A 13690-nucleotide genomic window follows, 5' to 3' on the forward strand; every position below is an offset into this window, starting at 1 on the left:
AAGTTGACAACCAAGAATCATCAAACAAAAGCTCAGTGCCAGTTTGTGTTACCTGCCCTTGAGTTGTTGATTAGGAAGGTCCCAGGGACCTCAAAATAAAGCAGTCGGTTATTCGTATTATTTTTCATTCCTCACCAGACCCTGATGGTAAGATTCTGCTGCTGAAGACACCACATATTTTGGTCACAGACACAGAGAAATATTGGTACTGAGCAGAAAGCTTCGTGCTTTGTGACCAATGTTCACAATATTGGAGGGTACTATGAAGCCTGCTAGAGGGAGAACAGTAATTACCAGTCTTGTGTGACTGGGGATTTGGTCAAAGACCAGTCTCCATGGGAAGAACACTTGCCTGTCTTTTCTGCAAAAATCTTGACATCTAAACCTTGTCCACTATGACTCAAGACTCCAAGACTCAAGGTCCAGCTATGGCCAGGCATTTCCAGCTTATTTTCTTCTCCTTTTAAAATGGCTTTAAAGAACCTAGTGATGGACCTGTCCCTTTATCCCAGGGACCAGAGTCACTACTGCAGCATGCCTTACCACTGTGGGTCTGAAATACTGTCTTATTGGCAACTACAACTCATTTTGGAATAGAGTTCTGTTCTACCATGTGTGAGTCTCTGGAGCATCTCTTTTCTGTTAGATCTGTGACAATGCTGGTCTCTGTTCCCCAGGGACAGAGATACTGTCACATCCCTTCTTAAATGAGCTACTGAGCCCAATATCTGAGTCACAGACCTGTGCGTGTTGTGCATTCCGTGTTTTTTTTTTTTTTGTGGGTGTATGTGTATTTGTTTTCTCTACTCCCCAGAGTCTTAAGAGTGAATATGAGACTAAGTCCTTGGTGCCACAGACCCTGGGGCCATAGCCATCACTTCACTGCAGCTCCAAACAGGCTCAAGTGATGCTGGTATTTCTTGTGGGACACATTATACCTGAACCCTTTCCAAATAGCCCTGACTTACACCAAGTCTTCAAAAGCTCAATTATATTGCACATAAAGTTGATACTCACCCCACTCCCGGAAATACTATATAAGAATTTATTTCCCCTTTTTTTTCTGAAATGGACTGTCCATGTTCTTTGTTACCAGCAGCAAACAAACAAACTAACAAACAAACCTCAAATGAAAGGCAAAGCCTTTCTAGTTGCAGGTTCCTCCCCAGCTGTACTGAGGCGTTCATTCCTAGAGGAATGATTGAAAATGGGAAGAGAACAATGTGGCAGATACAAGGGGACCTGTCTTAATCTAGCTGGTATGACGGTGGCTTTGGCCAGGGAGGCTTTGTCTTGTGTACTTAGAGTTTCTCAAAGCTCTCAACAATCTCCTCACACAGCTTCCTTCATGGACGGTGTTCTGACAGTGAGTGTTTCTTCTCATCAACAGAGAAAGAAACTAAGACAATGTACAGATTACTTCTGAGAGACCAAACCCGTTGATCTATATTTTACCTGTCTGGCAGCTTCTATAAGCTTTCTATTGGAAATTGGCTCATTGCTCCCTTTAAGAATTTTACCTAGTTGCTCAAGGTCTCCCATAAGAATATTAGAACTAGGGCTTTAGCCATTGAATATCTAATTAAAAGTTTGTAAGCTAAGCTCCTTATAAGGTGTAAGTCTGTCTAACTGATAGAAGAATGGAAAAAGAAAGCATTTTAACTCATGATGCTGGCCTCACTAGACATCAACGTGTAGAAGACTGAAAGTAGATTCACATCCATCTCCAGCTCAGTCGGTAGAGCATGAGACTCTTAATCTCAGGGTCGTGGGTTCGAGCCCCACGTTGGGCGCAATCTATCCCATCTAGAGGGATACAAACTGGGGTCCCTGGTAAACCTAGAGGAGAGGAATGGAAGGGCAAGTGACAGGAGAAACGATGGCAAGACAGGTTTTCTGATCCAGTCGTGTTTTATTGTTTCTCAGAAGCTGTTTTACAGCAAGAAAATAAAAAAATGAAAAAATAAAAAATGGGCAAGTGGGAGGGGAAGGTGTCAGGACCACTGGAATTCAGGTTCAGAGACATCCCTAGCTGATAAGGAAATACTGAGCATCTGTGATTGTTGACTAACAAAGAAAATGCTAATTGTTTCTAAAAGCCTGGGGCCAGCAGGTCTCATTAGGAGATAAGATACCAGGTTGATTTCCTAGGCCCAGAATTTCCCCTGCAGAGAGGAATAACTTACTTGTGAACTTAAGATGACTGTAAACAAAATACAGACCTCAAAATACAGGTCTTTGCTTCTGGCAGGGGAGGGGCTTGCTTCTGACTCAACTGATTGTGCCAGGCTTTGGTGACTCACCATGGGAGGCCTTAGCATGTCTGAGGAGTGAATTGGGGTGTGCTTATGGGAGGCAGGGGAAGAGGGGATAGGAAGACTGTGGTTGGTATGTAAAACGAATAAAAATATTAAAAAAATAAAATGTGTCTCTCTGTGTGGTATGCATGTTCACGTGTGTGGGTGAGTATGTCAGGCTTATGTTATCCTATCCTCAATTGCTCTCTGGTCTTTGTCACCAAGACAAGGTCCCTCAATTAAACCTAGAACTTTCAGTTATCTCACACTCTTGACAGCCAGCTTGCTCCATGGTTCCGCCTTCTCTGCCTTCTGAGTTTGGAGTCCAAGGTGCCTACCACACCCATTCAACTTTTATATGGGTTCTGGAAATTGAGCTCTGCTCATTATATGTGCACGACATGGCACTGTGTGTGTCTGTATGTGAGTCTGTGCATGTGTGTTTTAAAGTGTACATGTGGAGTTGTGTAACATGAAGGCCTGCTTGTTGGTTCCTGTCCTGCCCAGTTCCCACAGCTGGTAAGCCCCAAAGAAAGTCACGCAGAGGTCTCCATAAGTTATAAACTGATTGGCCCATTAGCTCAGGCTTCGTATTAGCTCTTATAACTGATGTTAACCCATTATTCTTTTTTTTTGGTTTTTCGAGACAGAGTTTCTCTGTGTTTTGGAGCCTGTCCTGGAACTAGCTCTTGTAGACCAGGCTGGTCTCGAACTCACAGAGATCCTCCTGCCTCTGCCTCCCAAGTGTTAGGATTAAAGGCATGAGCCATCACCGCCCAGCTTAACCCATTATTCTTATCTATGTTAGTCACATGGCTCAGTACCTTTTTCAGTGGGACAGGTCACATCTTGCTTAGTCGGTGTCTGGACAGGACTCAGAAAGAACTTCCTTCTTCCCAGAATACTCCTGTTCTCATTGCCCTGCCTCTACTTCCTGTCTGGTTGTCTTGCCTATACTCTCTGCCTGGCTATTGGCCTATCAGCATTTATTTAAAACATGATTGACAGGATACAGACAATTCTCCCACACCAGAGTTGAAAGACAGAGAGGAAGGTAGAGGGTTGAAGCTGGGGATTGCCAGGTTCTGACATATTAACACACATGGCCCTTATCCCTAGGTTTCTCATGTTGATAGTGGATTGGTTAGTGGAAAGAAAAGATATAAGAGGGGGAATTTATCTAGTGATTCTATTGTATTCACCATTGATCTTGTGATCTTGTCCTGGTCAGTCACTGTGGATGAGCTGAGCTTGAACTAGTTTTTTAAAATATGTCTCTCTAAGGAGAACTTTGGCATCTTCAGTCACTGTGTCAAGGAAATAAAGTTGTAAGTAAAAGGTTTTCCCAAAGTAATGCCCTGTAGCAAGAGGCCCACCATTAGCTGAGGCAAATTTCTCCACATATTTCAAAACCATTTCTCCCAATGTTTCTTCTTTCTTAGTTTCCAACAAATAAGGAGATTTAATGTTTTTTTTCAGTTGTTCAACAGGCACTTGAGAATCGTTAGCCATGACTTCCAGGGATTCATCATCTAGTCCAAAGAGGACCCGGTAGTGGTTTAACTTCACTTTCAACTCCTCGACTTCATCCATGAGGATGTCCACTGTAGGAACAGTAGCCAAAATTCCAGCCTGGCAGGCTTCCAACAAGATAAACTGCTGCATAGATTTGTGCTTTTTGTCAACGACAGCCTCAGTATTATTAGGCAAGGAAAGTATAAAGTTGTGGTGCTTTTGAGCAGGAAGAAATTTTATCAGGGCGTCCATCAGGACTGGAAAATTATAGTCTGATAAATTGTGGTTAGAAATCAAGAAAATCGGTGGAGCATCCATGTTATTCTGAATGAAGGTGTTCACACAGTATCTTCTGACCTGCTGCAGGGTCTTTACTCTGTCAAAGGTACATGGTTTGGATTCCTTTTCATTTTGTAAGTCAGCATCCACTTTGGTTCTTACAAAGTAGCAAATCTTTCTCTTCAATTTGATTGCTTGGGCAAGGTCTAGTTCAAGTAGTTTAAAGCGTGTGGCGGAAAGAATCACGAAGAAGTCATACTCTTGGAATTTCATTTTCTCCAGATAATATTTTGGTGGAATGTTCATAGTTCCAATGCCAGGCAGCTCCCAAAACGTCAACGTTTCAATTTTGGGGTGCTTGTATGGAATTCTCCTCATAGCTGTCTCTGCTATCCCAACTTGAGTTGCATCTTCCTCTTCAGGTCCAACTCCCCTCAGGGCATTGATGAAGCTGGACTTCCCTGCTCCAGACTCTCCTGTCACAGCAATGTTTATTGGGGCATAATAAATATCTCGTAATCTATTACTGATTATGTAATGTGCCTGATGAACATTTCCTCTTCTCAGAGACCTTTTTATAGAACGGATGATTTCCGGAGGAATGATTTCGTTTTCTATTTCAGTATTATTAAAATATGCAGTGAAACTGGATTCCAAATCTCCACGGTCTTCATTCGCAAATGTAGAAGAGAATGACTGACCCATGATTGTGATTAAAGAAATAAGTCACTGAAAGAAGGAAGGGAGAGTAAGTTACAAAAGATCAAAGATGCCTGTAGTGGCATTTTAATTGTACTTCAATAAATAAATACTTCCTGAAGATTTGAGAGTAAAACAGTCCCACTGGTCAGCCTTACAGACTAGGAAATGGTAACACACACCTTTAATCTTAGATGCTACACTAGTTGCCATAGAAACCAGGCGATGCATGCCTTTAATAATAATGGTACAAGCCTTTAATCCCAGTCCTAGAGAGGATTATAAAACAGGAGAAAACAGCTCTCAACACACGGTCTCATTCTGAGATTTTGTGAGGCAGGATTGCCATTTCAGACTGAGGTCAAGGTAAGAGCCAGTGGCTGACTGTTTTGCTTTTCGAATCTTCAGGTTGAACCCCAATTTCTGACCCTGAGCTTTTATTAATCTTGGTTCAGATGTCTTCTTTCTTAGCACTATTTTGCTTCACTGTGCTGCCAACTTAGTTACATTCTGTTATTGACTAGTTCCCGGATATTTTGTGCTGATTTTTTTTTTCTTTTGGTCAAGTAGATATAAGCTATAGTTCTATTGGAGGAGAAAACCTCATTTGAGGAATTTTCCCCCATCAGATTGGACTTGGGGCATGCCTATGGAACATTTTTTTGTTGATTCACTATTGATGTGGGAAGTGCCAGTCCACTGTGGATAGTACCATCCTTGGACTGGCAGTCCTGGGTAAATTAAGAAAGCATTATCAAACTATGGGGAGCAAGTCAGCAAACAAAATTCTCCTCTTGTCCCTGCCTCTGCTCCTCCAGAGTTTCTGCCCTCATTTCCTTCAGTGATGGACTGTGATCAGAATGTGTGAGCCCCCCCCCAATAATATGCTTTTCAAAATGTTTTTGTTCCTGGTGTTTATAAAAGCAATAAAAGGAATCTAGAATAAATTTCTACTAGCTCCCAATTAGACCCTTAATTACAAAAATTTGATAACTGAAGTAAAGCAAGGCAAAATCATATAAAAATCCACGAGTCCTTTAGCCAGTATCAACAAGTATAAAAACACGAACAATTGTACTGTATCTAACCTGACTGCAGTATTGTATAACAAATCCAAAATATCTTATTCATCTGTGCATACTTCCTACAGTGTGTGCTTTCAAATGAATGGAAACTTAACAGAATCTAATTTTTCACACTGAAAAATAAATAATAATGGGTGATATTTGATATTATTGTTTAACCAATGCCAAATCTCTAATGATCACATAAATGTTCCAGTTTTTCTTGATTTTTCCAAAAGATTTCATTAAGTCCAACTATTGTATTTGGCTGAAATATTTCTTAATTTTTCTAGATTTACTTTCCCTCTGTCTTTTTAATGACTTGGAGCTATCTCACCTCCATGAGGAATATAAACTTGTAATAATATAAAACTTCTTATCCTTAAAGTCCAGGTTAATATCCATTTCTTCAATACACTATTACAGGGTCCTCAGTCATATAGATTTACTATTTTCTTTTTAAAACTTTCATGTTCCGAAAGCACTCTAACTGTGCCCTGCAGTTATAGGTCAATTGCTTTCCTAGAATGAACAGGGCTTTGGGCTCAATCCCCAGCACCTCATCAAATGCAGGTTCTTGTGGATCTCTGTCATTCTGGTACTCAGGAAGTAGAGGTAAGAGTATCAGTACTTCAAGGTCATCCTTGGTAAACTGTGAGTTAAGGGCTAGCCTGGGCTACTTGAGACCCTGTCTCAAAAAATGAATATCAAGTTCTGCAAGATGACTCAGGGGGTAAATACCAGGCTAAAGAACTGAGTTTGATTGCTGGGTAATTTTTTTTAGCTCAGATATCATATTTCTGTCCTGTATTATCCACAAACCTGTCTACAAGACCTCCCATGGCAGCACAATGGCTATTACTATTAGTTAAGAAAGCAGCAAATCTCCACTGTCACCCTGGAGCCTTTTCCTGTCTCACCCATATCAAATTGGTTTGCAGACTTAAGCTCTATTTCCAGTTCCACTCACACTGATCATCCCTCCTATGTTATCTTCTTCAAGACCTCCTCAATCCCAACTTTGATAATGTCATTGACATTACTGTATTCCCTGTGATTGTCCTTGCAACAGCATGGATGATCAGCCAGAGTTGTCCCATTGACACTGAAGTCATATCAGGTCATGTCAATTCTGAGATGTACCATTAGTATACTACTTTCCCTCAGGGAAAGTTAATTAGGTAAAGATGCTACATACAACATAAATTGTACTTTATTATTACACTTCTGGGTTTTTTTCATGTCTGAATAACAGCCACCCTGGTATTGTGGGCTATTTTCTCATCTCAGAACTTTGTACTGAATGACTGTTTCCTTTCCTTGTTGGTCTCCCCTCCAGAACCACAGGTCTATTAACTTAGCCGCCCTCATCTAGGTTGTGCATCAATTAGGCATGCTTTAGCATTGCCATCCCCATTGAGATATAAAATCCCACCTGCCTCTATCACCCACCATCCTTTATCTTTCCAGCTTTACACAGCACTTGTTGGCAGATGATGTGCATTCGTCTGGGTTCACTTGCTTTCAGCCTCCCAGAGTATAATGAGCCTCAGGTATCAGAATGTGCTTTTGTCTTGCTCACTTTTCTATGACCAACACACAGCAATGGTGGTTTATCATCAGGCAATGAATGAGAGCTATGAGGGAAACACTAGATGTTTATTGTAAACATTTGTGCCTATTCTGTAGTTTTCCCTGGAAGTAGGTTTTTTTTTTTAAAAAAATATTTATTATATATACAATATTCTGTCTGTGTGTATGCCTGCAGGCCAAAAGAGGGCACCAGACCTCATTACAGATGGTTGTGAGCCATCATGTGGTTGCTGGGAATTGAACTCAGCACCTTTGGAAGAGCAGGCAATGCTCTTAACCTATGAGCCATCTCTCCATCCTGGCCAGTAGGTTATTGAAGAGCTAGTACATTCATAGAGAGTGGGTACCGGAATCTCTGGGAGAGCTCAAAGACAGTCTACCACAAGAGAGGGCTGTCCTTAGAATCCTACTGTGTATAAGCACAGGCACATACAGACTCGCTGCACAGGACACCCCGTCCAATCTACAGGACAGATGGGGACAGCTGTGCAGGAAAGCAGAGCTGTAGAACTTTGTTCAGTCTGACTGCAGGCACAGGACAGGAAGAGGTGGGTAAAGAGAATGTCCTGAAAGGGAAGCCAAATCTGATTAAATAAACAGCATTCCCTGATTTCCCGTTGAAGGGAACAGTCACCCACAGGTCACAGACAGAATGTTCCTGAAGTGTACAAGCTGTTCTAATCTTCAGTTTCCCCTCTCATTCTGACAGCTCTAGCTCCTGGATCTGTGATGCAGACTCCAGTGTGACAGTTGTCTGCGAGGACTTTCCACTGAATATGAACACAGGGAACGAGAAGGCTGTGATACAGTGAACATTTCAAAGGGAAGCCTGCCTAAATGTCAGCTGTCACCACACCCTGACATAACTCAAGTTCTCACAGATGGAGAGAAGACCCTTAGCACTCCTGCTTGACAATAAAGGAAACCACAGTGAACAAGATTTGCCAGGCACAGATCTCCGCAGCCAGCTATGGCAGAAGCGGCCAGCAGAGAGACCTCTTCTCCACAGGCCAGAGGCCTCAGGTTGTAAGGAACTAAGCACTATACCCTGAACTAGGAAGGAAGATGAGAATGACAAACAGCAACCTCGGGCCCACTGCAGATATTCCATCAGCTGCAGCAGCCAGTTACAGCCATGTTAGAGAAAGGAATAAGAAACAAGCCAAAACAATTTGAAACGTTTTACCAAAATCAATACCCAAATCATTTCCTTTGCGTCTTCCTCAACTTGAAGAATTGGCTAAGCCCCATCCATGATGCGGTCCTGTCTGCCTCGCAGCAGAGCTTCCCAGCTTTCAAGCAGAGGATACTCTCAGAATATGTTCTTAAATGTTTGATTACCTATCTTCTCTTTAAAGAAGAGAGATGGTGAGGGTTACAAGTTAGATCTGAGTGCCCCTGTCCACTTACCAGAGAACCCTGAGTCCAGTGTATGCGCTCACTGTAGTTCAGCTGCAGGAACCACTGCACACTGTGCTGCAGTCTCTTCCCATGAACCAACCCCTCCTTCCTCTGTGGAAAGCAGGTTTCTGACAGCTTAGCAGGACTCCCACTCTCTTCAGGGCCCTGCCCCTCCCTCTCAATGTGTGCTGGCCAATCACGGAGGAGCACGGGTCAGTAGCTTTCAGACCTGCTGCATTTCCAAGAAAAGGGAAATGAAACTAAAGTGACCAGTTGTTTCATTCCATTAAACCTTTGTTTCTTGGCAGAAAAGTCTGGACAGTCCTAAAATAGTACAGGTGTGAAATGTGGGGCTTGGAAATGGAGGGAGAGCACGGAGAAGCAGCTAACTAACTAGGCTGGAATGCAACTCTTGAAAGATAATTTTTGGGATCCCTGACTCCACAAATACACAGCACATTGTCTGGTGTTGTGTGCAGATGCCAAGTTAAGGATCACCCACGACACAACCTATTTCCTCACAATTGTGGATTCATGTTCCTTAATTCTTGTCATTTTTAACTCTCCTGTCAGTGCACACATTTGATGTGGTTTGGGCGTGACAGGTTTTACACATGTTGTCACAACCATTGTGAGCTTATACATCCAGCTGCCCTGTTGTGTCCAGAAGACACAGTTTCACTGTAGCTGTCTACTCTACTGACTCTGGCTGTTGTAGTCTTTTTATCTCCCTTTCAACAACCATCCCTGTGCCTTTGGAACTAGAATTATATATATTCCATTCAGGGCTGGATATTGTTCAGTGTCTTATTCTCTGCATTTTGGCCAGTTGTGGGTCTCTGTATAGATTATGATCTACTGCAAATATAAAAAACTGTAAGAAAGGTTGGGAAATGCCTCAATCTATGGGTATAATAATAAATCAAGAGGAGCTGGCTTAGTAATATATCCATTTAACAGCATAACAATAGAAATTTTTACCTTGAATCTATAATATATCTAGCCTTAAGTTCTTGCCCAGGTATGGGTTTCATTTAGTGGAGAAGCTAGTAAAAGTAATCAGGAAGCAATTAGTTACATGGATGACTTTCTTGCCACCGATACACTGGAGACCATGTCTTATCTGTCCAGTCATTATAGTTCATAGAGTTCAGAGACTGGTATGATCAGTGATTACGTTCATTCTTTGGTAGTATAATATGACTACAATTTGACTACATAGATGACTTTTAATTTGCATTTTTAATTATACTTTTATTTTAAATGAGTTACACAAACATAATACCTCAAACAAGAATAGAAAGAAATATACAGTATAAGAAATTACCTTAAATTTGTAGCAATAAATGAAAATACATATCAATGTAAAGTATTCATTTCCATATCATATCCTATTCATATTTATATCATATCTTTCTTTAGAAAGAGATTGACTGTGACCATTAACTGTTTATAAGCAACCCCTTTTAAATGAAAGCAAACATTTATAGACAGTATTTAGTAATTTTGGTATAGTTTTCTATACTACTTCCTGCTGATTGTTGAGTGCAGTGGTCTTGAGAAGGTTTAGAATTATGGTTAAATCTTGGCTGCAGTAGTCAGTGAGGTTGCATAATCTCAGCCTGTTGCCTTGAAGCTGTTTCAGGGGGTCTTTTTCGATCAAACCATATTAACATAGAAGGAATCCACATCTTCTCATCTTCCTTGAAAACAAAAGAAGCATCTCTTTTTCAAAGCAACATATCCTTAGACCTGAATTTTGAAGTTAAATACTTTTATGTGGGTTTAGCTTAGCAGATCCCACAATTAAATGTATTTCTTCAGTTAGTTCATTAACAGTTGAAAAATTCAAAGAAAACACAATAATTATATAATCTAGACTCTGTGTATCATTAGGTGGCCCATTATAAATTTTTTACTCTCCTTGTCTTTTACTACCCTTAAATTTCTTTTTTTAATTTATGACTCTGTCTGTCTCATATTCTCTTCCTTCCAAGCTCATGCACATTTATCAAACACAGTGTGATCACTCACAGGCAGCTGGGTCACTGCAAAGCCCACCGTAGAGTGGCAATGATTCACCAGAGTCACAGCCCTGGAGGCACCAGCATCATTCACAGGTATCATCTCTGGCCTGACATCCCCACTCCTGGAGAACAACTTTTGCTTTAACAACCTGTGGGAGAGCTTCATGACTCTTTTAAGGTTTGCACTAAGATATTATTTTTATTTACTTCCTGCCTCTTATTTTATTTTATATTTACAATGTGTCTCTCTGTTTAGTGTGCATGTTCACACATGTGTGGGCATGTCAGGCTTATGCTGGGCCTCATCCTCAATTTCTACTTTACTCATCAAGGAACGGTCTCTCGATTGAACATGGAGATTGCAGATGTACACACTCTAGGCAGGCAGCTTGCTCTATGATTCCACTCTCTCTGTCTTCTGAGCATGGGAGTTCAAGATGGCTGGACACCCACTCAGCATTTATGTGGGTTCTGGAAATTGAGTTCTGGTCCTCATACATGCATGGCAAGTGCTTTATGCACTTGATCATAGATTCCCTCAACTTCCTGAGCTTTTATTAGAATGATTAGGAGGAAAGAGTAAAAATACAACTATTTAATCATTTGTGTCTGCGCTTGTGCATGTTTGTGTGTTGTATGTGTGCATGTGTCCATTTGTGTGTGTGTTCACATGTGCACGTGTGCACACATGTCTATTCCAGTGTGCATGTAAAGTTGAAGATCAGGAAGGAAGGTAGAGAGCTGAGGTTGGGGAATGTCAGGTTCTGACATATTAACACACATGAACCCTACCCTTAGGTTTTCCCACGTTGATAGTGGATTGGCTAGTGTTACAAGGTGGAGGCAGGCATGGAAGGACTGGGAAATGAATAGGATTTGGGTATGTGCTGTGAAATTCTCAAAAAAATAAATCAATTAAAGCCGGGCGGTGGTGGCGCATGCCTTTAATCCCAGCACTCGGGAGGCAGAGGCAGGCGGATCTCTGTGAGTTTGAGACCAGCCTGGTCTACAAGAGCTAGTTCCAGGACAGGCTCCAAAACCACAGGGAAACCCTGTCTCGAAAAATAAAAAAAAATCAATTAAAATATATGCTAAAAAACAAACAAAAAAGCAAAATGTGGAACTGTAAACAGACATGGAGTCCAGTCAGTCCCACAGGGTGAAAAGTCCATCTCTCGGCCTTTACCCCGCTATTCAAATAAACAGGGACTTATTTTCCTAAAATAAATAACAATGATAAATAAATCTTTTTTAAAAAAGAGTTTATTTTTATTCTATTTATATTAACTGATTTGGTTATGAGTTTTTCTATGGTTAGAAAATTTTTAAATTTTCTTTTAATCTCTTGCTCTTCTCTCTTCCCCTCCATGACTTCTCCACTCTCTCCTTTGTTCCTTCATTTAATTAACTTTGTTTCTCAAATTTTTCTCTTTCCTTTGTCACAAGGGGAAGAGAAAGAATAAAAGCTTCTTGCTCTGTTTAAAGTAGAGGCACTTTCTGCTTTTTGCAGCTGGTAGTTTTCTAACAGAAGCCCTTTATTTTGTTCCAAAAAACAGCGCCAGGCACCTAAGCTGAGGGAACAAGCAGCATTTGTCTCTGACCCGAGAACTGTATCCACGTAGGAGCAAGTCCCCAGTTTTTCCCCTCTCTGTGTCTTCAGTCCCTAGTAAATCCAGATGCTTAAGCCTTTGTTTCTATTTCCAGAACCAGGAAAGGCGCACAGGGCAAAAGAAGGTGTTTGGGAATTAGTCATGAAAAGGGGGTTGAAGGAAACAATTCCAGAAAGTTGTCCCAGGCCAGCGGGGCTCAGCCCCAAGTTAAGATGATCTGGCTTTTTGTATAAACAGTATGTACATACCAAAAGCTTTGAAAAGTGTGGCATAGGCGGCCGGCCGCACTAGTATAAAGCTGTCCACTAGATGGAGCAAGTTCGAAACAGCTTCAACTAGCACTGGCGAAGTTTGGGAAATTGTGATTCTGTGGGTACCAAATAGCAGAAAAAAAAAAAAAATAGCCGGGCGGTGGTGGCATACACCTTTAATCCCGGCACTTGGGAGGCAGAGGCAGGCAGATCTCTGTGAATCTGACGTCTACCTGGTCTACATAGTGAGTTTCAGGACAGGCTCCAAAGCTACAGAGAAACCCTGTCTCGAAAAAACCCCAAATCCCAAATCAAAAGAAAGAAAGAAAAAAAGAAAGAAAGAAAGGAAGAAAGAAAGAAAAAGAAAGAAAGGAACAAAGAAACAAAACACAACTAGGCCAAAAAGAAATGAGTGTTCTCCATAGAAGCATACTAATTAAAACTTCCAGAACACCATTCAAAGCTGTCATTTATAAGAAGACATAGGAAAGGCAATCAAAATACCTTGCAGAAAAAGTAAGTTAATAGAAATATCAAATTTTTCTTTGAAAGAAAGTTGATAAAATGAAAAAGACATACTATTGATTTGGAGAAAAAATTACAAATGAAGAATCAGACCTTATGCACAACATATAAAGATTTCCTAAAACTCAATAGTAAGAAAACAAGCAACTCGATTTTCTAATCTAATAGACACATTAGCAAAAAGAAGCACAGATGTCTAATAATCACTTGACTATACAGTCACCATTGGGGGAATTCTAATGAAAACTTCACATACCCACTAGGTGGGGAAGGATTTCAAATGCAATTTAAGATGCTTAGCAAGTATAACCTTGTCCCATGCTGCTGGGAATGCTCCCGTTGAGAAACAGTTTGCCTGTTTTCAACAACATAAATTCCACTTTATCCAGCATTCCTGATGTTGAGGACCAGCCTCAACGAAAACACTTC

The 13690-nt window shown here is 41.0% G+C and overlaps 2 protein-coding genes and 1 long non-coding RNA gene across 3 annotated transcripts in view; all 3 read right to left on the bottom strand.

Moving 5' to 3' along the window:
* LOC126511021 (uncharacterized) overlaps positions 1 to 13690 on the bottom strand; it is a 43814-nt gene that overhangs the window by 18719 nt on the left and 11405 nt on the right. The gene's annotated exons all lie outside the window — the stretch shown is intronic.
* LOC126511012 (interferon-inducible GTPase 1-like) overlaps positions 1 to 13690 on the bottom strand; it is a 33623-nt gene that overhangs the window by 18719 nt on the left and 1214 nt on the right. The window lies entirely within an intron of this gene.
* Positions 1905 to 8986, bottom strand: LOC126511013 (interferon-inducible GTPase 1-like). The gene is made up of 2 exons (XM_050157832.1): positions 8858 to 8986; positions 1905 to 4820 (listed from the first exon to the last, which is right to left on the bottom strand). Exon 2 carries the CDS (start codon positions 4794 to 4796, stop codon positions 3525 to 3527), a length of 1272 nt encoding a protein of 423 aa, XP_050013789.1. The 5' UTR covers positions 4797 to 4820; positions 8858 to 8986; the 3' UTR covers positions 1905 to 3524.

Source organism: Alexandromys fortis, unplaced genomic scaffold, assembly GCF_014885135.2.
Source record: "Alexandromys fortis isolate MF-2015 unplaced genomic scaffold, M_Fortis_MF-2015_v1.1 scaffold_94, whole genome shotgun sequence".
In the NCBI taxonomy this organism is placed as follows: domain Eukaryota; kingdom Metazoa; phylum Chordata; class Mammalia; order Rodentia; family Cricetidae; genus Alexandromys; species Alexandromys fortis.